The sequence below is a fragment of the Bos grunniens genome, chromosome 2, assembly GCF_055505025.1.
Source record: "Bos grunniens cultivar Pamir isolate PY7600 chromosome 2, Bosgru_T2T1.0, whole genome shotgun sequence".
Classification (NCBI taxonomy): Eukaryota; Metazoa; Chordata; class Mammalia; order Artiodactyla; family Bovidae; genus Bos; species Bos grunniens.
Genome location: NC_141166.1, coordinates 38377399 through 38404630, shown reverse-complemented (window position 1 = coordinate 38404630; position 27232 = coordinate 38377399). Strand labels below are relative to the sequence as shown.

Sequence of the window (27232 nt, the reverse complement as noted above, 5' to 3'; positions counted from 1 at the left end):
TGGTTACATTGAATAAAATTTCACATTAAACATTTAATGTCCTGAGAAATCTCTTTGAATTTATTAAACAATGTTTTAATTGTTTTGACAAATAATTATGCATTTTGAAAGTATGTGAGAGAACTTGAATCTTATATGGGCAAGATTCATGTTTCATTTAAAATATTTTCAGAGTGATGGCCACATCACTCATAAAATAAATATTATTTATTTTCTGCACATGTTTGATAGTTCCAAAACCCTTAAGTTAATTTAAAATAACATATACTCATACTTTGTATGTATATATTTATGTATCTATTAATTGTCAGGACTTAACAGATTTTCCCTATGTCAATATCAGTGATCTCAGCTTGATAGGATGTGTATTTGCTTGATGACATTTCTCTTTATTAGGAAATGTTATTAGACCAAATGGTATTGTTAGTTCCCTTCAGTGGGTTTGTAACCTATTTTTGAAAATTTATGTAACCTTCAAATTTTGATTTGAAGATTTGTATACACTTAGGTATATGTAAGATAGGATGCTTTTAATGGACCAACAAGAGGCAGAAATGCAAAGCCAGGAAAGTATGTGCGTGTGTGCTAAGTCACTTCAGTCATGTTCAATTCTTTGTGACCCCATGGACTGTAACCCACCAGGATCCTCTGTCCATGAGATTCTCCAGGCAAGACTATTAGAGTGGGTTGCCATGCCCTCCTCCATACGGAAGTAGAATGCAGGTTAAAAACCAAAGCTCTAAGACCTTTGTGTATGTTATCCAAGTCACAGTTTAAGAGTTCATATGTATGGATCCCTACCCCATAATTTATAAACAAAATTATGACTCAGAATATTTAAGTAAATTTTTCAAGATTTCAGGGGAAGTGCATATTGAATCCAGGATTTTAGTTCAGGACTTTCGGAATCCAAGGACAGTGTCTTTTCTTCAATATATACCTATGTCATAGGAACCAAAGGAAAAGAGAATTATGAATAAATAATATAGGAAAAGATACTTTTTAACAGCATGGCATGGTTTAGGGAGAGCAGAAAGGGAGAGAATTGATCAAGTCCACCAAAATTGATGATGGGGAGGTAGGAGTAGGAGCTAGATTATAAGGACCAGATGTGCAATGAGAAAGAGGAAGTAGGTAAATGGATAAATTCTACTTCAGTTCAGTTCAGTTCAGTTGCTCAGTCATGTCTGATTCTTTGTGACCCCATGAATCACAGCACGCCAGGCCTCCCTGTCCATCACCAACTCCTGGAGTTTACTCAAACTCATGTCCATCGAGTCGGTGATGCCATCCAGTCATCTCATCCTCTATTGTCCCCTTCTCCTCCTGCCCCCAGTCCCTCCCAGCATCAGAGTCTTTTCCAATGAGTCAACTCTTCGCATGAGGTGGCCAAAGTATTGGAGTTTCAGCTTCAGCATCAGTCCTTCCAATGAACATCCAGGACTGGTCTCCTTTAGGATGGACTGGTTGGATCTCCTTGGAGTCCATGGGACTCTCAAGAGTCTTCTCCAACACCACAGTTCAAAAGCATCAATTCTTTGGTGCTCAGCTTTCTTCACAGTCCAACTCTCACATCCATACATGACCACTGGAAAAACCATAGCCTTGACTAGATGGACCTATGTTGGCAAAGTAATGTCTCTGCTTTTCAATATACTATCTAGGTTGGTTATAACTTTCCTTCTAAGGAGTAAGCGTCTTTTAATTTCATGGCTACAGTCACAATCTGCAGTAATTTTGGAGCCCAGAAAAATAAAGTCTGTCATTGTTTCCGCTGTTTACCCATCTATTTCCCATGAAGTGATGGGACCAGATGCCATGATCTTTGTTTTCTGAATGTTGAGCTTTAAGCCAACTTTTTCACTCTCCTCTTTCACTTTCATCAAGAGGCTTTTTAGGTCCTCTTCACTTTCTGCCATAAGGGTGATGTCATCTGCATATCTGAGGTTATTGATATTTCTCCCAGCAATCTTGATTCTAGCTTGTGCTTCTTCCAGGCCAGTGTTTCTCATGATGTATTCTGCATGTAAGTTAAATAAGCATGGACCTTTGTTGTCAAAGTAATATCTCTGCTTTTCAACATGCTGTCTAGGTTGGTCATAACTTTCCTTCCAAGGAGTAAGTGTCTTTTAATTTCATGGCTGCAGTCACCATCTGCAATGACTTTGGAGGTCCCCCCCCCCAAATAAAGTCAGCTACTGTTTCCTGCTATTAACATCCTCCAATTAAACTGTAAATTCCATTATGGTAAATTTCAAAGGCCATAACGTCTTACTTTACTTTTATTAGGAGATTTTTCTTAAGAGCTTTTGCTGATTTATGTGATTGAAGAATGGAGTTCACCATTCTAAAGTATTGTGTCAATTCTAGAATAGATATGAATGGCTTCCAAGTCTTTATTTACTATATATTTTCTTGGGAATTGATCTTGCATAAAGTAAAACTCAATGATGTTTGTATGATAATTTTCCCATTAAATGAATGAAAATATATTCTTGGATATATTTTCCAAGAAATGTAAAATCAGAATATAAAATCAGAAAGTAAAAATCAGAATTTCTCAGTCAATCTGCAGAAGGGAAATTGGAGTGGAAGAAAATGTATTATAATTCCTGATTGCCCAAGGGACTCACAAAATTATTAATTGGCAAATATGTAGTGCAAAATATAAGCTCTGTGTTGGAAGACACTGGAAAGCAGCATCTCTAGGTTATCATTATTTAAGTGACTATATATTTACTAGGAGGGTCTTCCCAGGTGGTGCTACTGGTAAAGAACCCACTTGCTAATGCAAGAGATTTTAAGAGACATGGGTTTAATCCTTGGTTGGAAAGATCCCCTGGAAGAGGTCATGGCAACCCACTCCAGTATTCATGCCTGGAGAATCCCACTGACAGAGGAGCCTAGTGGTCTATAGTTCATAGGGTTGCAAAGAGTTAGACATGACTGAAGTGACTTAGCATACACACAAGCACACACGTATTTACTAGGAAGGCTCTGAATAAACTGTTTTCTAATAAAAGGGGATTTATCTAATTATTTTTCATTGTCAAATAGAGATTTTATGCACTGGGAGCATTATAATACTTAACATGGGCATTATAAACTCTATTGGGAATGAGCTACAATTAAGAAAGCTTTGATTTTAAAAATTATCTAAGTCTTCAAAATTGCAAATTTTTAGAAAAGTTTTTAGAAGGAATATTCATAAATATGTAGAGTGGTAGCGAAGGCTATGATTTAATTAACCAGCAAACACAGCTAAGGCAAAAGTACATAGCTATAACATTTATAATACAGGGATTTATATTTCTCTTGTGACAAAGTACATTTCTGTTATGATACAGTTGTAAAATAATTACTATTCTATTTTTGTAGAAGGTGAAACTGAGTCACACAGAGGTGTGTGTCCTGCTTTATGTCACACCAGTCAGAGGGAAGCAATAAATCTAGCCCAGGGCTTCTGCCTTCAGTTCTAGTCACTAACCCTTTTTAAAAGCTTCTTTGTAGAGATATGACTTTTAAATCAGACAGCTGGAGATCAGTTCCTCCTTAGCTGTCAAGTTGCGAGCTGCATGTTTTCCTGCCTGGATTGTTGACCTCACTTAGAGCAGAAGCCTTGTAAGAGATGTGCCCTTCTGTAGAACTCTTGTGAGGAAAACATGGGGGCCTGGCAGGGAGAAAGCCTTGGTGAGTCACCTTAAAAGATGTAAACAGAATTTTCAAGGGTATGGAGAGCTAGCATAAGAATTTTCTTTTTAAATTTTGCTGTATTTATAAGACAGACATCTCTCTCTCTCTCTGTGTATGCACATATACATACAAATACGTATATTTCTTCTTTAAATGGAGGGGTGAGAGTTTAAAGCTCCTGAAGTATACAATGGAAATTAAACTTAGTCAAAATAGTCTGCTTGAGCAATAATTACAGATGCTAGATAATCACTCTCTGGCTCCCAGGATTTTTCACCTGCTCATTCATTCCTGAAATGCCTTAGTGGGTGTAAGACCACCGCATGTACGCTGGGAGCTGAAGTGGGTGATGCCTACCTTGAGGAGTGAGGCAGTGGCCTTGACTTCTGACAGCGGAGTAAATGCCTGAGTGAACATTATCTCCAGGAGATTGTTTATGCTTTGCAGTAGATATGAAGTATAGTGGGCCTTGCCCCCTCAAGATCTGGATACAGGAATGCTACAGAAAGAGGGAGGAGACAGACAACCCAAGATGCTAAGGCCACGTTTAGGGGACTTGCCAGTCTTGTTCTGCTAAACTCCTGTTGCTTCTCCTCTACCTCCTCTTCCCCTTTCTCCTCTCTTGTGCCTGCTCCTTCCCCTTTTCCTTGTCTTCTGGCCTTGGCATTTATGAAGCACTTATTACCTAATTGGCATGTGCTAAACACTTGACATGTTTATCATTTCATCTGATTAATGAGATTTTTATCTTAGTGTAGTTAGTTGGAGCCTAACTCTAGATCCAGCCAGTAATATTGGCTTATCTCAGGCTGCGTAGGCAATTAGGCACTATTTGCCTATGTAAATATAGTGATGGTAATGTAAAGGCCATCACACGGTTATGTTGATATTACACACACTGCCTCATACTGCACCTGCTATCTATCTTTGGCTGATGGTCTGGTTTAATTGACCATCCTTTGCTCTAGCTAGCTTGAAGTGGGGGCTACTGAGTTAGTTCTTGAATCTACAGTCATAAGTATGAAATAGATGAGAATTTTTGCTATCTGGATATTATATGTCTTCTTCTGAAAAACTCTCAGTGACAAAGATTTTTGACTTCCATGTGGGTAGTAATCCTCAAATTAACATAGATCTAGTGTGACATGGTACCAGGACTTTAATCTGAGAATTTTTCCACATCCTCCTGAAAATGGCTTCAGATTTTTCTCCTTCCTAGAAAAGGTTTACATTTTCTTATTCAAGAACTGGGGAATATTGGTCAAAAGTTATTTCTACATATGTTACACTTAGCAAGGAAAAAAAAAAAATCTAAGCAGGCAATGGCACCCCACTCCAGTACTCTTGCCTGGAAAATCCTATGGATGGAGGAGCCTGGTAGGCTGCAGTCCATGGGGTCGCTAGGAGTCGGACATGACTGAGCGACTTCACTTTCACTTTTCACTTTCATGCATTGGAGAAGGAAATGGCAACCCACTCCAGTGTTCTTGCCTGGAGGATCCCAGGGACGGGGGAGCCTGATGGGCTGCCATCTATGGGGTCGCAGGGAGTTGAACATGACTGAAGCGACTTAGCAGCAGCAGCAGCAAGCAGTAGTTATCAGTAAATAGGCTTCATGTAATTCTGGGCTTCCCTGGTGGCTCAGACGGTAAAGAAACTGCCTGCAATGTAGGAGACCTGGGTTCAATCTTGGGTCAGGAAGATTCCCTGAAGGAAGAAATGGCAACCCACTTCAGTATTCTTGCCTGAGAAATCCCATCGTCAGAGGCGCTTGGTAGGCTACAATTCATGGAGTCACAAAGAGTCAGACACGACTGCATGACTAACACACAAAATTCTAAGTAACAGTTTCTAGAAGTCAAAGGAAGTCACATATTGAAATTTATAATACGTTTGTTTCTTGGACAACATATGTGACATTTGAAAAACTCCTCTGTGAAAACATGACTTGTTTTTTTTTTAAGATTTTAATTTTTTTTGGTATGGATCATTTTTAAAGTCTTTGTTGAATTTGTTACACTATTGCTTCTGTTGTTTATGTTCTGGTTTTTTGATTGCAAGGCATATGGGTGGGATCTTAACTCCCCAACCAGGGATCAAACCCTCATCCCCTGCATCAGAAGTTGAAGTCTTAACCACTGGACCTCCAGGAAAGTCTCATGCTTTAAACAAAGATGATGGATAAATTTTAAAATATAGGGCTTCCAAATAAACTTGTTTGTGAAATAACAAATTTTTTAAAATATCAAAGAATACTCATTTAGTGTCAGTTTTCTACTGGATCCTTATACAGTATTTCTTTTTATCTTTGGATTTAAATTCTGGATGTATAACAAACCTATGTTTATAGAAAAATCTAGGATTTTGCTTACTGAATACTCTCTTAATTTTTTAAAAAAGAATACACTGAATTCATTTAAAATTATGAATAAATTTGCTAAGCAGAAATAATAGGAGCACTATCCCATAGTATAAACTTCGCCTTTTAGCTCAGTCTGATCAGGTAAAAGCTATTTCTTTAATAAAAATATGCTCTTTTGAGTGTAGCAGAGAACTTTTTTATATACTAGTAAACATGGTGGCTCTGTGGTAAAGAATCTGCTTGCAACGCAGGAGATGCGTGTTTGATCACTGGGTTAGGAAGATCCTCTGGAGGAGGAAATGGCAACCCACTCCAGTATTCGTGCCTGGCAAATCCCATGGACAGAAGAGCCTGGCAGGCTACAGTCCACGGAGTCGCAAGAGAGTCAGACACTCCTGAGGGACTGAGCATACACATTCATAGGACACAATTACGAGATTATAATCCACAGTATATAAATATACCAGATTAAAAGTTATATAACAATATTTCTGGATTATTGGGATTGCTAAAGATTGGTTAAAAATGAACATAGGATTCAGGAGTTTAAAAATATTCTACTTAAAGATACCTATAATATAAATTTCTCATAGTATTTTCTTTTGTGTTTTGATTTGTTGCTCGTAATACCCTTTAAAGTGAAGTATAATTTTGTGTGTCATCAGCACTTGCAATTTTATAGCATTGTTGTTATAGTGCTAAGTGAGCCCAGATCCTAATAAATACTTTTCATACTCACATGGTTTCATACGAACATGGGATCTAATTGTTTGTCCTGGACACAAGAGAGAAAAGATTAAGGCTTTCTTTAAATCCTCTGAGGACCTCACTGCTGTACAGAAATGAAGCATGGTGCTCTCAAAAATTAAGAGAAAATAGTGCTACTTACCCAATTTCCTGGGTTTTTATCATTTTCTTTCCTAAATGCTACTGCTGCTTTTGAAAAATGTCTTTCTCATTTCTCTCAAGGAAAGAGGTAACAACCTGTCTCCTTGAAAGAAAAGATGAGAAGACAAATAACGTCTCCACTTGATTGCATTATTGAGATTGTGGCATGGGCTTGAACCCGTGAAATGCCAAAAATAATCAATGAAGCCCTGCAGAACTCAGAAGAGAGGCTGGTGAGGGGTCTTGGAACAGAGAACATACATCTTACTCAGTTCTCTTCCCTTATGAGATTTGCTGTCATTACTGAACATCAGGCCTTCTCCGTAGCTTTTCTTAGCTCCTGCCTTTGGGGGGATTTTTTAAGAGAAGATAATAACAACTGCAAGCCCATCTCATAATTGTAGGCCAGGTGGAGCACTCATTTTCACATTAGGGCCTTGTGCAATCTGGAGGGAAATTTGTTTAGTATTACTTATGAGTTGGTGGATCAGATAAAAGCCAGTCAAGTGGAAGAGAGGACTGTGTGAAGTATGTGGGCTCCCCTGGTAATTGCAATGCTGCAGGCGTTCCTCTGGTCGGGTAATAGATTTCCCCAGCTCCTCTGTGCCAGGTGAAATTTCCTCATTAAGGGGAATTTATTCCATTTCCTTTTATCATTTATTATTGAAGACTAAGTGTGAGTGGAGGAAACCTCAGAGATGACAGGCTAGAATTTTAAACAACAAGATCTACACCGGAAGTAGAAGAGAAAGAGCAGAGAGGCTTGTTTTGTTTATAAAAGGAGAGAAGGCGGGAGAGAACACTTCTCCCTCTAGAAGCTGAGCCATCCCGTCTTACGGTTAAAAGATGATGGCAGAGTGTGTGAAAGTATGATCGTCTTATTTTTAAGACTTTTTTTCCCCCTCTAAAATTTCAGACTGTCATTTTGTGCTGCTCAGGAGAGAAAAACTGAAGGTTATGAAAAGGCCAGCCTCAGAGCTGTTTGGTGTTTCTTTGTTTTATTGTTTAGATTCTATTAAGCGATATTGAAAGTGTAACCCTTAAAGAGTTTGCCCTTGAACTCCGAAAGCAAGGAAAGCTGTTAGGAGAAAGAAAAGCTGTATATGTATTTCAGAGGATACAGTTCTGAATATGGATTTAATGTGTTCATATTCATAAGAGTAAAGATAAACATAGACTTTCTAGTACACACAAATACATATAAAATTACGGAAGAGTAATTTGTTTATTGTATAGATTTTAAAACTGTGTGCTTTAGTGCAAGATGCTCCATTCTGCTGAGCACATTTCTCACTTGGTATAATGCTTTTTCAATTTACAAGATAATATAAATGGAACATTTTCTATTGAGGATTCAAAACACAGTTTTGAATTACAAATTCAAATTTTGTCTTTCTTTTAGTAATTATTCTGTTTTTAAGTTTGCTCCAAATTAAGATTTTCCTTTAAAAAAATAGAAATATGATAGCCATGTTTCTAAAATAATTTTTACCTAGCTCGATTTTAAAAGACAAATCTCATTCTGATGCAAGTTCTTTATAGCAGACAAAATGGAGGGCAGCCCAATATATGCTGATAAAGATGAGGAGCATATATCTAAATCTCCACATTGTTAAATGAGCTTTATGTTCACTTAAGATTATTCATCTTGTATCTGATTCTGAAGAGGTTTAACCTTATCTAAATCACTGGCCCAAAGCTAATGAATCGTGTCTTCAAACTGTCTCTTCTTTTATTTTATTATAATGGAACTCAAAATAAAATTTTGTATCAGAACAAGTAGGGAATGAAGTGAATTTTCTAGTGTGTGTAATGACATGCCAGCCAATCTTATGTGGTGCAGTGGATACAGTGGAGAGAGTGAACGAGGGAAATTTGGAGAGCAGCCACCTATGTCGTCCTGTGGGTTAGGGACACCTCACAGAACAAGGACTCTGGTCAATACGGGAAGAAGTCTAACTCGTCTGTATCTTTGTAACTGCCATGTTGGGTCAGAATCCTCATCTCTTTTTTCAGTGAGGAGGATTGTAATGTACTTTGCACTCTTTCATGAACATGTCTAAAGAGTCGAAATTATTAACCAGTGAGGCCATGATTTCATTCATGGCCTATAGAAGACATATCACTTTGAACTCCGTAGGACTGTATCTATCCCAAATTTTCATTCAAGTTGTGATGAACATGAATATATTCATATGCCATTCCAAATTAGTACATCCTAATTTTTAAGATATGTAAAAATATCATGCTATTGATCTAGTTATTTGAATACTGAATGAAAGTTTAAAGCAATTTTTGGCTCACCAAGAAAATATTCTGAAAATCAGCTTGTGAGCTTAAAACATGCACTTTGCAGGTCTATCTTGAAGCATCTGTTTTAGAACTCTCACCAGGTATGATTTGAGGGGGCATCTATGGAGAAATAGTTTTCACCCCTATTCTGAAACTCTGTCATTCATTATTCATTATTCTGTGTTACTGTTGCTTTTCTCAGCATCCCCCTTAAATAATGAAAACTCTCTGTGGTCGGGATGCTATGGGAGCAGTAATGATTGAGTTAGTTTTAGCTATTTTTTGCCACAAAGCTGAACACAAAATTAATTCAGTTTACTTTTGTATGCAGAGGGCCAATTTTATCAATCCACCTTTTTTTTCCTCTTCTTTTCTTTTTTTAAATTTGTTTGTTGGTAAGACTTCAATTTTATTTGGTGGGTACAGGAGGAATACTGTGTATTTGCTGGAGATGTCTTTATATGCTCTATTGGACTCTTTGGTGGGAAAGAATAAGAGGAATTATGCATATTTCAGCAATAGAAAAGACTGCATAGCTGAATGTGGATAAAACAAATGCAAATTTCTGCATCCCTAATAGAAATTTGAGGAATCTGAATGTTTTCTTTTTTGCTTGTTTGTTTAATACCATTATTTATAATTTTTATTTAAATTATTATCACAGTCTTTGAAGAATTGACTGATCCTCTATATTATAAGAAAAATAAATCATTTGAAGCAAAATAATAAAAAACTCACCAATAGGGCTAAAGATAAATATGTTACTTCTGGTTATTTTTTGACTTGAAGATCTTGCATTTCTGCTAGTCCATAGTAATAATTATAGGTGTGATGGTTCTTTTCAAGGCATGTTTCTTAGTGTGTCTGTATCCTTTTGTTCAAGGTTAGAATATAGTCATTTTAGTTAAAGTGATTGTTGATATGGTAACATAGGTTTTGCCTCAGGTAGTTTTTTGTAATAATGAAGAAATGTCTAATTGAAGATTTATTTATTTTTTGCTTGTTTTTCCTTTTACTGCTATCCCACAATGATGGGAAAGTGTTCTAGCAGGTAGCTAGAAAAATCTATGGGTAAGAATTCACTCAGTGTTATATGTACAGTGTTTCTCCACCCAACTCAAGCTTCATACCAGTGTTTATAATAAGACTGTAGATCACAGAGAAAATGTGTAGTCTTTCCTCACACAGGTAAACATGATTGAAACTGTTCAGGAAAGTCATGATTTAAAAAGAACATCATCCAAAGTTTTAATTTAGGAAAATAGTTTATTTGTCAAGCATTTCTATTTTGAGCCTGAATGCACATTTGCACATAAACAAATGAGCAATTGGTGTAGGAACATAGTCTTGGCAAGGAGAGTGGAAATATACATTTCTAAAACAAGTAGAAACAACAACAAAAAATCTTTTCTCTGCTTTTGTCTGGAACTTTTTTTTTTTTTTAAACTAAAAGCAAATGCCATCAGTTTGAGTGTTTCAAGGGCCCTCAGAAGCTCATCAGTCACCTTCACCTGTTGGGTAAAACTTTTCCAGACTTCCCCAGTGGAAAACTGAAAGTCAAAATCACTCAGTTGTGTCCAACTCTTTGTGACCCCATGGATTATACAGTCTATGGAATTCTCCAGACCAGAATACTGGAGTGGGTAGCCTTTGCCTTCTCCAGGGGATCGTCCCAACCCAGGGATTGAACCCAGGTCTCTCACATTGCAGGTGGATTCTTTACCAGCTGAGCCACAAGGGAAGCCCAAGAATACTGGAGTGGGTAGCCTATCCCTTCTCCAGTGGATCTTCCTGGTCCAGGAATCAAACCAGGGTCTCCTGCATTGCAGGTGGATTCTTTACCGGTAGACTGGAGCTATCAGGGAATCCCTTCCCAGTGGAAGTTGGGAGCATTTCCTCTGAACCACATCATCTTCTTGTGTGCATTTATCTCATAGTACCTCTCACTGTGGTATCAGAGAAATAGCGATTCATTTGCCTGGTAATATACTCTCAGCTCCATAAATGTAGAGATATGATATTTTAATCTCTCCATCATTAAAATACATGGGACAGAGTTCTGATACACAGAGCAGTTGTTCACCAAGTGTTAAAGAACTAATGAGGAATGACAGTTAGTGTTGCTCAACCTTCACCATCCACAATTCCCTACTAACTTGGATTTCCAACAACAAATCCTCTGTAAGTTTGTATATGCCCTGCCATGCCCATTGCTTCCTCACATTATTGCAGACACAGTGCCCTTGCCTTGTCAACCCTTTTTTTCTGTATAAACCTGAATTTACTTGATGGCTCTGTATTCATCCCTCCACTGCCATATTAGTTCTCAAGTACAACCACTCACACGGTTATCTCTCTTCTCTGACCTCACATTGCATTACATAGCTTATTTCTCCATAAAAGGTTTGGAATCACTATTACTGCATCGTCTCAAATACTATTTTGTATCTTCTTGAGCATCATTGTCTGGTAGAATTTTCTGTGATGATAAAATATCCTGTAATCTACAAGTGGATTACAGGATATTTTATCCTGTAATCTACTCTGTCCAACATAGTAGCCACTTGCCTGTATGGCTACTGAGCACTTGAAATGTGAGTAGTGAAAGTGTAGCTCTGAATAATTTAAAAAAATTTAAGCCAATGAATATCTGAATTTAAGCAGTTGTGTGTGGCTAGTGGCTGCCATCTTGGCTGGCATAGTTCTAGTTAGCACAGTGCTTGGCACATAATAAATAATACTTAATAGGCAGATTGTGTTTAGAAATTTGGCAGGAAAATGTGTTGTTCTGGGGAGAATGCTTATCAAATACTTGGGAAGTTTAAGAAATCAAAATGAAATAGGAAAAAAGAAATTAAATTCACTAGGAGAAATAATAGATTTGAGAGAGAGAAGAGAAAATAGGTCCCACTGAGAAAGCGAATTGACTAGGAACTGCTGAAGCTTCAGAAATCCAAACTAACACTGATGTACAAAAGCTAGAGAAATAGTTATTAAATGTACCAGCTTGATTCTTTCTTCTGTGAACTCAAAATATGAATTAATTAAATTAAGAAGATTGAAGGATAGAATGAACAAAATGCAGTATTTAATTCAATCATATTCTATTAGCAGAATTTTGATGAAAATGTTTTATTTATTATTACATCTTCTGACAAAAACTTTTATATTTTAATTTCATTGTATTGACTATCAAACTGTTATAATTGAATTTTATTATATCGACTACTGCTTGAAACAGCTTGGCCGTAGCTATTTGGTTAGAGATGCTTTTGTAGTATTTAATTCTTCTGTACCTCAACCCTTTGAAAATTATTTTGTGTACATTTGAATTCTAGTTACAAGTAAATTTCAATAGCTTCTTTTTCATGTAAAGTAAAAATGCTCTAGAATTACAGTTTCCTTCATTCATGTAATAAATATTTATTGAATGCTTTCTGTGAGCCAGACAGTGAGCTAGGCTTTGGGAATAATCTGGTAAAGGAGACAAATATATTCTTTGCCCTCCTGGAACTTGAATCTAGCAGGAAAAATGTCTGGATACTTAAGAAAAACTAAGAAACATTAAAAATATCAGGAGATAATGACATGCTAAAGAATATCATTCCAACTATGCCCCTGGCTCCAACAAGAGTCAGTTAAAGGTCCAGAAAGATCCATGTAGGTTAGGGCAGACTAGGAAGGCTTAGAGGATGAGCCTTGGCTTTAGCTGACCTATGAGGCATGGCTGGGATTAGGAGAGAGGACAGGTAGGTGATGGGAATGTTAAAGGCGTTACTGGTGAGAGACATAATGTGAATGGTGTCTACACTGTGGAAATCATCATGGGACAGTGAGGAGACAAATCTGGTTTGAGTGGAAAATAATATCAAAATCACAGAACTATCTTCTCAACACAGAGAGATATATGACACTAGTAAATAGAGATAGTTTATGAAGAGGACACCCAGCCCAATGCCATGTTGGGATGCCTAGGTGGAGAAATTCTCAAAGTCCATAAAGACCTGGAGCACAGGTCAGACACAGGAGAAGGGGCTGTGAATTTGGGGATTATCAACTAGTTATGTAGGATAACTGGTCATTATGAGCCAATGGCAGTGGCTAAATTTAGGAAGGGAGAGAAAGTAGCCAGATGTAAGCAGGCATCGGAGGACAGAGCCGTAGAGAATAAACAGTAAATTGTTGTTGTAATAAAGTAGGGTGAGAAGCAACTTATTGCCAGAGACATGTATTTTTAAGGAATGAAACATCAAAAGGATCACATGCTGACAGACTGCAAAGGTGAGAATTAAGAAAGTGCTCTTGGGTTTAGAAGGTCCTGACTATTTTTGAAAGAACAACTTCATTAGGACAGTAGATGCAGAAGCCACTTTTCAGGAAATAAGAGGAGAGGATATATAGGGTGGGGGTGGGAAACCACGTGTTTGAGAAAGCTGGCACTGCTAATGGCACCTCATAGAGCCTAGACCACTTAGTGGGTTATTTGTGTATTTTTAAAAGTCAGCAGACCTACTTGGAAAGTTGGAAAATAAGGAGACTGGTGATTTCAAAATTGACTAGTTCACTGCTTCTTACTGTGTCTGGTCTAAACTTGAATTCTCTTTTTCATTAAATCCTAGTGAGTCCATTACAGAAGAAACCCTGAAAAAGGCAAAGGAGATTGGGTTCTCAGACAAGCAGATTTCAAAATGCCTCGGGCTGACTGAGGCCCAGACAAGAGAGCTGAGGTTAAAGAAAAACATTCATCCTTGGGTTAAACAGGTAAAGGAATAAAGGAATTTTTCTTTCTTCCTAGGATTCCACGGGTAAAATATGGGCACCAATCACAGAGCCATTTTTAATAGAAAGAGGTGGAATTCGAAAGTGAATTTACTTGTTCAACCGATGCACATGACGTCACTTATTTTATTCAGCATGGGATTGATTTATGATTTAAAGGGGAAAGGATGTAGGGGCATTGGGATGTAGAAGGAAGAGTGAGGACATGATTTTCTTGGCCTGAATGAAAAAAAACTTAAAATGACCTCTCCTCTACTTTTTGACCCGTGTGCAAATATATCAGTAGTAAGAGAAATCCTTAGTGTAATAGAAGGGCTTGAAATGCCCTAGTGTAGTGGCTGACTCTCTTGAAAAGAATAGTTATCTCTTTTGGCACTGACTTTTTACAGGGTAATACTTTATTTTAAGTGCCCTATCATTATGGTTCATTTAGTATTCATTGTGATAGGGCTGGGCATAATGAGCTCATCTAGTATTCATGACAATCACACTAGAACTTTCATAGGTGTACCGTTGTGATTCTTTTTGGCCTTTAGGAGAAGAGATGCTTTGGCTTAAAGTACCACCAGCTGGTTTTTGTCCTTTAAAATCATTGGCTTTTCCCTGTGTGCTCAGGGGGCACACACATAACCTTAGGTCTGGTACTTGATGCTGAATATTTTCTACTCAGCAATTATTATCTTTCTTCCTTCTCACTTGCCTTACATTAGTTTGCCCTGTTGGCCCCAAAATCTTGCTCACTAAGCTGAGCTCCTGGCCCTTGAGAGCTGAATTGATTTACTTTCCCCAAATATGTTCAATGAGATCTAGTCCCCTTCCCTACTTGTCTATGCTTTGTGGTATTTAAGTCATCCCATTGCGCAGTGCCATAGGTAACTTCAGTCCTATGCATTAATCTGCAAACCAAAGACATCCATATATATAGATCATTTTGTTCTGGTTTTATGTTTTATTTGTAATTGCTTAAGACAGATGGTTGGGTAAGTTTTCCTGGTAACCAGTTGACTATATGAGCATTTTCTTGTGTTCTTGAGAGTTAATACATAGTAATCTGATACTCTGTAATGTGTATTGTCATTCATTGCCCAAGAGATAGCTAAATCATATTGTTTTTTCCTCTGCTCTCCCTTCTATAATTAGAAAGCAACTGGATGATACATACATTTTTCTTGTCTTTCTATTTGATAGAAATGGGCATTAAAGGAATATGAATGCAGAACCAAAAACAAAATTCATGACCTTCTTGAAAAAAAATTGTATTAAAGGGGAATAAAAATCCACATGTACGTGTGTATTTATTTTACATATGTATTTATTTCTCTTTCAGATTGATACACTGGCTGCAGAATACCCATCAGTAACAAACTACCTCTATGTTACCTACAATGGTCAGGTAAGAACTGCCAAAGTTCTGTAATGCAGAAAGCTCTACATTTAGTAGATGGTCTATTTACTAGTATATTTAGTAAATAAAAATGACATCGTTTGAATTGAATGTGATGATGTACTTTTGTACTCAGTCTTTTAAGAACTGCCTTAAGATGATGAAATAAAACAAGTGGAGAGATAAAGATAATGGTTACATGATTGACACAACATTATAAATTAATAAAAAAAGACTGGTGACATAAACATAAAATTATACTGTATTCTCATGGCTAATTGAAAATACTGCATACTTTTTTTTTTTTACAAATAAGTAGGGTTTATATAACATTTTATACTTATGGATTCCCAAAGACTAATAGAAGATGCATATAAACAAGAGAAAGAATGAGAAAGACACACTCAAAGGCATGACACAGTTGAATTAGAGGGAAGAATAACATAATAATTGCCATATCTTCCTTTTTCTCCCCCTTAGGAGCATGATATCAATTTTGATGATCATGGAATGATGGTGCTGGGCTGTGGTCCATATCACATTGGTAAAGTGATAATTTATATTTACATAGAACTTTTCAGTTTATATAGTACTTTTCACATATGTTAATTCCATTATTCTAAGAACTATGTAAAGTAAAAGCTGTCAAAATAAAAATTTTACAAATTAGGAAACAGAGGTTCAGAGCCATGTATCCCAATGTATATAGCTATTAAATGAAAGAAGTAGGACTCAAATGTAGGTCTCAACCACAAATTCCATCTCCTTCCCTTTTACCTTGTTATCTCTTTTTCATTTTCATTCTCATGAGCTAAACTTAGCCTCTTACTAGGGTTGGGGAGTGAATTACACTTTAACTTTTTATCTTCCTGCATAATTTTTCACCAAGATCTGTATTTGTTCAATAACTTTATACATAAAAGAGTAATCATTTTTGTAGATCCAATGTCTGACCTAACATATGACATGGGTTGACATCAGATGCAAAGAGCTCATCTCATTGAGACCCAGGAAGAGTATCACATAGTTTAATTAAGACATTCTCACCAGAATTTGTTGTATTTCTCCCAGTCACTTAAAATTAGATATTTAATAACGAATCAAGATCTATTACAGTTACAAAGTATATATTTAAATAGATGTTTCTTAGCAAGTATATCTAACATCTAGCCTCTGCAAGGTGTTCTAATATGGAATTGATGAAACATATGATTTAAATGTATTTTAAACATAGAGTTTATTACAGTTTTTACAATTAAGTGTTTCAGGAAGTGGTAGTTTGCCAATTTTTGGCCAAGCCTTAAAGTAGGCCAAAAGTGTTTATACCTTTGCCACTCTATCTTATGCTTAAATAGCTTGGACACCTTCACCAGGACCTACCCTTCTCTAAACCTTTCTTCTTTCCTTTTCAAATTTCACCTAATTTATGCAACCATTCTACATTACTTTAGGGTCTAAGAAAGATTAGCTGAGCTAATAATCAAGTGTGTACTTAATTGATAGTGAGATTTAACATGCTACTATATTTGGACAACTTATTATGCTGACAAGCATTTTTAGGAGACAAAGTCCTAATGCAAAGGATTAGTACAAATCCCTGAACTTCAGTTCTATGGCATCCCAGTAGAGGTGATATTTTGAGGCATTTAGGCCATTATTATACATCAAATCACTTCCTAGAAGGTCACTCACTCTGCATGGGGTGGCCTTGCCAAGCTTAAAAGGATATGCTTGGAAAGGCCAGGACTTTCCAATCAATCAAGACATGTCAGAGCTGCAAGGCACCTCAGGGATCATTGGGTTTGGCTCTCAGACAGCAGGGTAAGTGGAAGGACTTAAACAAGAACTCAAGTGTTCTGATCACAAACTTTATTATGTGTGCTGAGGTCAATATGTTCACTTTGAGTTTCTTTTCAGTAAATGAGGTTTGTAAAAATTATTATTATAGTTCTCCTCCATTAACTTTGAGGTTCTGAATGTTCCAAATATGGAGATTACCTCTTGCAGAACTTAGTATACAAAGCAAGCCAACCCGTCGTTGTGGTTTAACGAGTCCCTGTTTTTCCTACTAATAATATAGTAGGAAATAGTATGCATAATATCAATAGATCTGACATTTATATTTTGGAAAAAAATTGAATTGAAAGGGCATTAGCTCCCTTAGCATTGACTGACTGGCAATATATGTCTGCTTCTCTTTGTGTTATAACTTCAGGCTTCTCTTCCCCTCTCTCCCCAATTTCATTGTCTCTGTAGGTAGCAGCGTGGAATTTGATTGGTGTGCTGTCTCCAGTATCCGCACATTGCGTCAGCTTGGCAAGAAGACAGTGGTGGTGAATTGTAACCCTGAGACCGTGAGCACAGACTTTGATGAGTGTGACAAACTGTACTTTGAAGAGTTGTCTTTGGAAAGAATCCTAGACATCTACCATCAGGAGGTAAGAAAGAAAAAAAAAAGGAAAAAAAAAGAATAAAAATATATACAATGCATACTTTATTTTTTTTTTTTTTTTTTTTTTAATTCTCTTTATTACTTTTAAAAAAAAATCACATGCTCCCCATCCTGAACCCTCCTCCCTCCCAACCTCCCCATACCATCCCCCTGGGCCTTCCCAGCGCACCAGCCCCAAGCATCCAGCATCGTGCACTGAACCTGGACTGGCATCTCGTTTCATACATGACATTTCACATGTTTCAATGACATTCTCCCAAATCTTCCCACCCTCTCCCACAGAGTCCATAAGACTGTTCTATACATCAGTGTCTCTTTTGCTGTCTCGTACACAGGGTTATCGTTACCATCTTTCTAAATTCCATATACATGCGTTAGTATACTGTATTTATGTTTTTCCTTCTGGCTTACTTCACTCTGTATAATAGTCTCCAGTTTCATCCACCTCATTAGAACTGATTCAAATGTATTCTTTTTAATGGCTGAGTAATACTCCATTGTGTATATGTACCACAGCTTTCTTATCCATTCATCTGCTGATGGACATCTAGGTTGCTTCCATGTCCTGGCTATTATAAACAGTGCTGCGATGAACATTGGGGTACACGTGTCTCTTTCCCTTCTGGTTTCCTCAGTGTGTATGCCCAGCAGTGGGATTGCTGGATCATAAGGCAGTTCTATTTCCAGTTTTTTAAGGAATCTCCACACTGTTCTCCATAGTGGCTGTACTAATTTGCATTCCCACCAACAGTGTAAGAGGGTTCCCTTTTCTCCACACCCTCTCCAGCATTTATTATTTGTAGACTTTTGGATCGCAGCCATTCTGACTGGTGTGAAATGGTACCTCATAGTGGTTTTGATTTGCATTTCTCTGATAAAGAGTGATGTTGAACATCTTTTCAAGTGTTTGTTAGCCATCTGTATGTCTTCTTTGGAGAAATGTCTATTTAGATCTTTGGCCCATTTTTTGATTGGGTCATTTATTTTTCTGGAGTTGAGCTGTAGGAGTTGCTTGTATATTTTTGAGATTAGTTGTTTGTCGGTTGCTTCATTTGCTATTATTTTCTCCCATTCTGAAGGCTGTCTTTTCACCTTGCTAATAGTTTCCTTTGATGTGCAGAAGCTTTTAAGTTTAATTAGGTCCCATTTGTTTATTTTTGCTTTTATTTCCAATATTCTGGGAGGTGGGTCATAGAGGATCCTGCTGTGATGTATGTCAGAGAGTGTTTTGCCTATGTTCTCCTCTAGGAGTTTTATAGTTTCTGGTCTTATGTTGAGATCTTTAATCCATTTTGAGTTTATTTTTGTATATGGTGTTAGAAAGTGTTCTAGTTTCATTCTTTTACAAGTGGTTGACCAGATTTCCCAGCACCACTTGTTAAAGAGATTGTCTTTAATCCACTGTATATTCTTGCCTCCTTTGTCAAAGATAAGGTGTCCATATGTGCGTGGATTTATCTCTGGGCTTTCTATTTTGTTCCATTGATCTATATTTCTGTCTTTGTGCCAGTACCATACTGTCTTGATAACTGTGGCTTTGTAGTAGAGCCTGAAGTCAGGTAGGTTGATTCCTCCAGTTCCATTTTTCTTTCTCAAGATCGCTTTGGCTATTCGAGGTTTTTTGTATTTCCATACGAATTGTGAAATTATTTGTTCTAGCTCTGTGAAGAATACTGTTGGTAGCTTGATAGGGATTGCATTGAATCTATAAATTGCTTTGGGTAGTATACTCATTTTCACTATATTGATTCTTCCAATCCATGAACATGGTATATTTCTCCATCTATTAGTGTCCTCTTTGATTTCTTTCACCAGTGTTTTATAGTTTTCTATATATAGGTCTTTAGTTTCTTTAGGTAGATATATTCCTAAGTATTTTATTCTCTTCGTTGCAATGGTGAATGGAATTGTTTCCTTAATTTCTCTTTCTGTTTTCTCATTATTAGTGTATAGGAATGCAAGGGATTTCTGTGTGTTGATTTTATATCCTGCAACTTTACTATAATCATTGATTAGTTCTAGTAATTTTCTGGTGGAGTCTTTAGGGTTTTCTATGTAGAGGATCATGTCATCTGCAAATAGTGAGAGTTTTACTTCTTCTTTTCCAATTTGGATTCCTTTTATTTCTTTTTCTGCTCTGATTGCTGTAGCCAAAACTTCCAAAACTATGTTGAATAGTAATGGTGAAAGTGGGCACCCTTGTTTTGTTCCTGACTTTAGAGGAAATGCTTTCAATTTTTCACCATTGAGGATAATGTTTGCTGTGGGTTTGTCATATATAGCTTTTATTATGTTGAGGTATATACGTGTATCCATGTATGTAGATTTATATTGCAAGTTACCTTCAGAGAAAGAGCTTCTGGTGTCTTCCATTGTCTAATTTTGTAATGAAACTCTGAAAAATAATCACCCCAGCCTTAGATTCTTGAGGCCGTGGCACAGAGTAATTCTTTTTCATATAAAATACACCTTTTCTTTCTCAGCATTCCATCTATACTGAAATTTCTTCTTGGTAACATGTGCCAGACACATATTAATTAGCATAAGACAGCCCCGATAGATATTTTGTAAAGCCATTTAATTGATCATGTAGACCCACGATAAGAAGCCTCTCTTTAGTTCACATCCTGTTGTGGTTTAATGATGACCACTTCTCAGAGGAGACAGGTTAGTCATTCACAAAAGACTGGTTAATTCTTTGTGCTACAGATGAAGCTGTTAGTCTTCAGTGTAAAAATCAATGAGTTCATTCTAAATGATTTTGGTAGCATTATAGCCTTCTCTTCTACTTCCACTCCAATATTATAGAGTGTATCTTCACTGTGGATTTATATGATCCTAGGTTAACAAGTTATATTACAATTAAAAAAATGCCTACTTGAAAATTTTAGTCATGCCTTTTGATGCTGTTATATTTAATTAATCATCCCTATGTACAAAATATGGTCACTTAAGGAAAAAACAATTAACTTGGAGCCACAAGACTTAAATTTTTGACTTGAAAATTTGTTGATTTGTGCCAGTTATTTAAATCCTCTGTGCTTCATCTTTGTTATTTCTGTTAATGAATCATATGAGTGTTAAAACATGGTACATGTAGGTTTTGTGATGGTAACATAGATTTGTGGTTGAGATCGCATTGTCGAGTATAAAGTATAGTGTTAGAACAATGTGATGATTTTATTACTGTGAAAAGAAATAGACAAATTTAGGATTAATATATCATCATAGTTTTCTATTAGGCCTGTCCTACTAATCTTTTAATATAATGAAACGAAACCATTAGGTACGGATTCCCAGGTGGCTAAGTGGTGAAGAATTTGCCTGCCAATGCAGGAGATGAGGGTTTGAACCCTGGGTCAGGAAGATCTCCTAGAGGAGGAAATAGCAACCGACTCCAGTATTCATGTCTAAAAAATCCCATGGACAGAGGAACCTGGCAGGCTACGGTCCATAGGGTCGCAAAGAGTTGGACACAACTGCACACAGCACACAAACCATTAGGTAGACTATACACAATTTTCAGTTCTTTCACTGAACAGATTTTTCTCATAATTTCTTTATTCATTTTAGATAAACTGGTGGGGATCAAAGCAAGTACATATTCTACAAATATTTCTTGAGTATCTTTTAAAACTCAGGTTCAGCAAGATCAGTTCAGTTCAGTCACTTAGTCATGTCCAGCTCTCTGCGACCCCCATGGAGTGCAGCATGCCAGATCTCCCTGTCCATCACCAACTCCCGGAGTTTACTCAAACTCGTCTCCATTGACTCAGTGATGCCATCCAACTATCTCATCCTCTGTCATCCCCTTCTCCTCCCGCCCTCAATCTTTCCCAGTATCAGGGTCTTTTCCAATGAGTTAGCTCCTTCGCATCAGGTGGCCAAAGTATTGGAGTTTCAGTTTCAGCATCTGTCCTTCCAATGAACATTCAGGACTGATTTCCTTTAGAATGGACTGGTGGATCTCTTTGCTATCCAAGGGACTTTTAAGAGTCTTCTCCAACACTACAGTTAAAAAGCATCAATTCTTCAGTGCTCAGCTTTATTTATAGTCCAACTCTCACATCCATACATGACTACTGGAAAGGCCATAGCTTTGACTAGATGGATCTTTGTTGGAAAAGTAATGTCTCTGCTTTTTAATATGCTGTCTAGGTTAGTCATAACTTTTCTTCCAAGGAGCAAACGTCTTTTAATTTCATGGCTGCAGTCACCATCTGCAGTGATTTTGGAGCCCCAAAGAATAAAGTCTGTCACTGTTTCCCCATCCATTTGCCATGAAATGATGGGAACAGATGCCATGATCTTAGTTTTCTGAATGTTGAATTTTAAGCCAACTTTTTCACTCTCCTTTTTCACTTTTATCAGGAGGCTCTTTAGTTCTTCTTTGCTTTCTGCCATAGGGGAGAAATATTCAGGGAGGATAGAGAGCTGTAAAACCAGGTCCTTACCTTTGAGACATTGAAATAAAACTGGGATTAATGACATAATATCTGAAAAGTTACATAATTATTAAAAAATATTAACAAGCATTATAAGTGATAGTGGCAGGCATTTAACATGTAGTTAATGATTTCTGTATGAAGTGGTTTAAGGAAAGATGAAAAACTTCTATAGTTGCCTTTGTACATATGAATGCTAATGAAGTCCTTTTATAACTGAATTCAGTATGATAGAAATAAATAAACTGGCCCTTATTTGAAGCTAAATTTTTTTTTTAGTGCCACTACATATACTGAGGTAATTTTAAATGTTGTGTTGAAGACTATAAGAACAGTATACCATTGATATATTCTTTATGCTACCCTACAAGAAATGTGATTTTAATATATCACATGCACATATCAGGCACATATGTATGTATATTTGTGTATATGTTTCCTTGTATAAGGTTGTTATGTATCTCCTCACAGCAGGCTTTACAGGCATTGTCTCTCGTAACGGGTGTGCATCAACCTTCAGGAGGCTGCCCTTGTTCGACCTTGGATGCCCCTAGTGATCAGGAAAGCACTGAAGCATTCAGTAGTAAATTTGAAGAAAATTGGAAGCACGTCTAATCTTATTTAAAAGCACACATTTGAGTCACTTAGAAGGGCAATAGGCTTTCCCAAGGATACATAGCTACATGGGATGATAGAAAATATGATAGGTCCCTTGGTCCAGGTCACTTGGTCGAGTTCAGGACCAAGCTTGTTTCCATGGCATCAAAGGAGCACCTCGAAAGAAAACCTTAAGGGGAAGTCAGAAAAGTGATGTGCCCTGTGAGAAAAGCAGGCTGCTTTGGAGGGACGTCTGGATCAGAAGTTGAGTGAGAGAGGATGCTAGAAATGCTGAAATCTCCTTCCCACTTTTTTTTTTTAAATAGAAAAATTTGTAGTGATATATCCCTTTAGCTTCAGGCATTATTTTTGTAGTTGTAAAGGGCAACCCTTTAAACTGAAGTCATTAATTCCTTATGATTGTATTCATGGATTCTGTTCCCTGAGAAGAGCTTTGCATTTTTATTTTTTATGTTTTGGTGTGTGAGTGTGGAGAAGAGCCAAGACATTGAGAAGTGGGTGTCTGCCATCTATAAAGCTTCCCAGGTGGTGCTAGTGGTAAAGAACCTGCCTGCCAATGCAGAAGACTAAGAGACATGGGTTCAATCCCTGGGTCAGAAGATCCCCTGGAGAAGGGCAAGCCAACCCAGTCAAGCATTCTTGCCTAGAGAATCCCCACGGATAAAGGATCCTGGGGGACTACAAAGACTAGGACACTGCTGAAGTGATTCAGCATGCCATCTACATGGCTTTGATGGATATTTTTAGCCTGGTTCAGTTTTGTTTAGGACACTCCTTAAAAAGGAAAAAGATGTTCTCAAATTATATTGAGGTACATGAGTTGAAAATGATTACTTTGTTTATAGAAGTGCTAACACTGATCTTCTCTTTTATTAGTGTGCTCAGTCACACAGTCTTGTCCAACTCTTTGAAATCCCATGGACTGTAGCCTGCCAGGCTCCTCCATCCATGAAATTTTTTAGGCAAGAATACTGGAGTGGGTTGCAATTTCCTATTCCAAGGGATCTTCCCAAGTCAGGGAGCAAGCCCATGTCTCTTGCATCTCCTGAATAAGTAGATGGATTTTTTACCACTGCACCATCTAGGAAGCCCCTTTTTAAATTAGATCTATTGTTAGATCTGTTTCCCTGGGCTGCTGCTGCTGCTGCTAAATTGCTTCAGTTGTTATGGGTTATGCAATAATCTTTATAGACTATGATGATAAGGGAGACTCTCACAGATCCTTTCTAACTTCACATTTCCCTTTCTTTCTTTGGAGACTCATGGTTTGAAAAGTTATAAGCAAAGCACATTTATTTTCTTTTACTTCCAAACCCTATTTAGGACCCATTTCTTAATTCTGCTCATTAAAAAACAGGTTGAGTTTAAAAATTCAGGCAACATGTTTGACACTTTATTATGTCCTGTCTGATTTGAGTCCTGATTATGTATTTTTTTTCTTTTACAATGTATAATTTACTGGATCATACCCTATAAAGATGTACTCTGCTTAATTATTTAATTCTCCTATTTTTAACACCTGATGCCATATGTATTGGAGAAGGACATGGCAACCCACTCCAGTATTCTTGCCTGGAGAATCCTGTGGACAGAGGAGCCTGGTGGGTTACAGTCAGCAAATGGGTTATGGGATTGGAAATAGTCAGACACGACTGAGCAACTAAGCACATCATATGCATAATAGACAGTGGTACCTCTGTATCACAGCTTGAGTTAAGTGAATGAAAGAGTGACAGCCATGAATTAGTGATAGTCAAAACACCTTAGGGAATGGATCACTCTAAACTAGAACTGGGTTTCACTCCTAGCAATTGGTTTCATTGCAATTAAATCTTAAGATTCTGTCTGAAATGTTACAAATGTTTTACTAAAATGTGAATTACTGAAATATAATGCATGTGCAACCTCACTGATGGATGTATAAATAATGAAGATGTAAATTAGAGAAAATACATGAAATTACAAAAATCAGGGCTATTTTTTGGTGAAGTAAATGGTATATCTGTTAGTAAGACAAACTTTCTTATATTGCATTCTGTCTATATTAAAACATTTAATTTGTCTGTAAAATAAGGACTGACCTAAGTGATTAATATATAAAAGAAACTGAAATGATCTGAAATACATTTGAAGTATTTTCTGTTAATTCCTCACCACTAAAAATAAATTTGTGGTGTGATTTCAGCTTAAAAATTATTGCAGAAATATTTTTGTAAGGTGATGCCTTAGCTTCATGATATCAGGTTTAAAAACTAGGAAACTAAGCTACAAACAAGTTTAGGTAAGATCAGTAGAACTTTGGGAGCCTAGTGGAATTATTTTAGGCCTAACATATTTAGAAATCTGTGAAACAAATCTGCATTTTAGAATATTTTGCTTCAGTAAATTACTTGAAATTAAGTGTAAGTGATTGTATATGATATTAATTCATCTGTGTAGATACCAGATTCTCTTCTCTTAGTCTCTACAAGCTCTGTGCTTAGAGTTGGGACCAATCTAAGATAAAATTCTTCCACAAAATTCTCCTCTATTAACTTCATCCCTCAAATATGTTCTCTTTTACTGAATTCCCTTTGCTGTGCAGACAAAATCTGCACTCAACCATCACACCATTACTCTAAAACATTCCTATGGACATGATTTGTCTTCCAAATAATGGTCTTTATTTTTGGAGGTCAATGATGAGAATAGGATATTGGAGTGAAAGTGTTTCTATCTACTACTTCCCAGAAAGAATGTTTGAGAAATATCTCTTCTACCCTTTAACATTCACCACCTTTGAAACAAGCCAGAAAAACAGGATTGATTTCAAATTCAGACTTGGCATATTAGGTAAGCATAGCTGCTTTACGGAGAAGGCAATGGCACCCCACTCCAGTACTCTTGCCTGGAAAATCCCATGGATGGAGGAGCCTGGAAGGCTGCAGTCCATGGGGTTGCTGAGGGTCGGAAACGACTGAGCGACTTCACTTTCACTTTTCACTTTCATGCATTGGAGAAGGAAATGGCAACCCACTCCAGTGTTCTTGCCTGGAGAATCCCAGGGACGGGGGAGCCTGGTGGGCTGCCGTCTATGGTGTCGCACAGAGTCGGACACGACTAAAGTGACTTAGCAGTAACAGCAGGTGCTTTACAATATGCAGAATCTCATTCAAGTAATTCTGTGTTTGCTAGGTAAGAAATATCGGCAAGTCACTTGACCTTCACCAAGCCTGTTTATTTAGCTGTAAAATAGGGATAAGTAATAACTGCCTCAGAGTGAAAACCATGAAGGTCAAAATGTAGTTTAGGTGTATAGTAATGTACTAAATGGGCTTCCCAGGTGTCACTAGTGGTAAGGAATCCACTTGTCAATGCAGGAGACATGAAAGATGTAGGTTCAATCCCGGGATTGGGAAGATCCCCTAGAGGAGGGCATGACAACCCATTCCAGTATTCTTGCCTGAGAATCCCATGGACAGAGGAGCCTGATGAGCTACAGTCCATGGGGTCACAGAATCAGACATGACTGAAGTGACTTAGCATGCACACACACAGCGTATTTAAGTAGTAGTAGTTTATATTATGGGGCTTCCCAGGTACTCAGTGGTAAAGAATTTGCCTGCCAAGAAGGAGAGCCAGTTTGGTCCTTGGATCTGGAAGATCCCTTGGAGAAAGAAATGGCAACCCACTCCAGTATTCTTGCCTGAGAAATCCTGTGGACAGATGAGCCTGGTGGGCTACAGTCCATGGGGTTACAAACAGTTGGACACAAAACAGGAGCAGCAGTTTATATTATTATTTATAAAGTTGTTAATTTATTGAAAAATTGAAATCAATTCCATAGTTATTTAAACTACTGATATATTTATTATACACAGCTTTTTAATTCATCTTTAAATGCCTGTTTTAGTCCAATTGACTCTAATATTTGCTCATAGCTGGTTACTTCTCCCTTAATTTTAGAATTTATTTTTGAAGACTTTCACATAAGAGACTTTTTGTATATATTTAATATTTAATTGAAGAATTAGTTTCTAGGTCTCTAAAATATTAATGCCACTAATAAACTAAAATAATAAGCAAATAAAAATACTATAGTTAAGAGAATAATTTTTATTAAAAGTTTTGCAAAAAATAAATAGTGAACATAAAAATGATGATAAAAGCAGCTTAAGTGTACTCATAAGTATGCAGAAATGTGGACTGTTATTTTCCATAATGTTTACAATGCATTTAAGTACTCAATTGCAGGGTGTTTGCTTAGGCAGTATATAATTTCTCTTATCAGAGAGAAATTAGTTTCACCCCTTTCAGTAATATTTCAGAATAATTTCAAA

At 37.0% G+C, this 27232-nt stretch overlaps 1 protein-coding gene across 1 annotated transcript in view; it reads left to right on the top strand.

Annotated features, from left to right (window-relative positions):
* CPS1 (carbamoyl-phosphate synthase 1) overlaps positions 1 to 27232 on the top strand; it is a 145421-nt gene that overhangs the window by 79876 nt on the left and 38313 nt on the right. Inside the window, exons 22-25 of the mRNA XM_086341970.1 lie at positions 13855 to 13996; positions 15342 to 15407; positions 15879 to 15942; positions 17655 to 17836. Of these exons, the coding sequence (XP_086198096.1) occupies positions 13855 to 13996; positions 15342 to 15407; positions 15879 to 15942; positions 17655 to 17836 (454 nt within the window). The remainder of the gene's footprint in view (positions 1 to 13854; positions 13997 to 15341; positions 15408 to 15878; positions 15943 to 17654; positions 17837 to 27232) is intronic.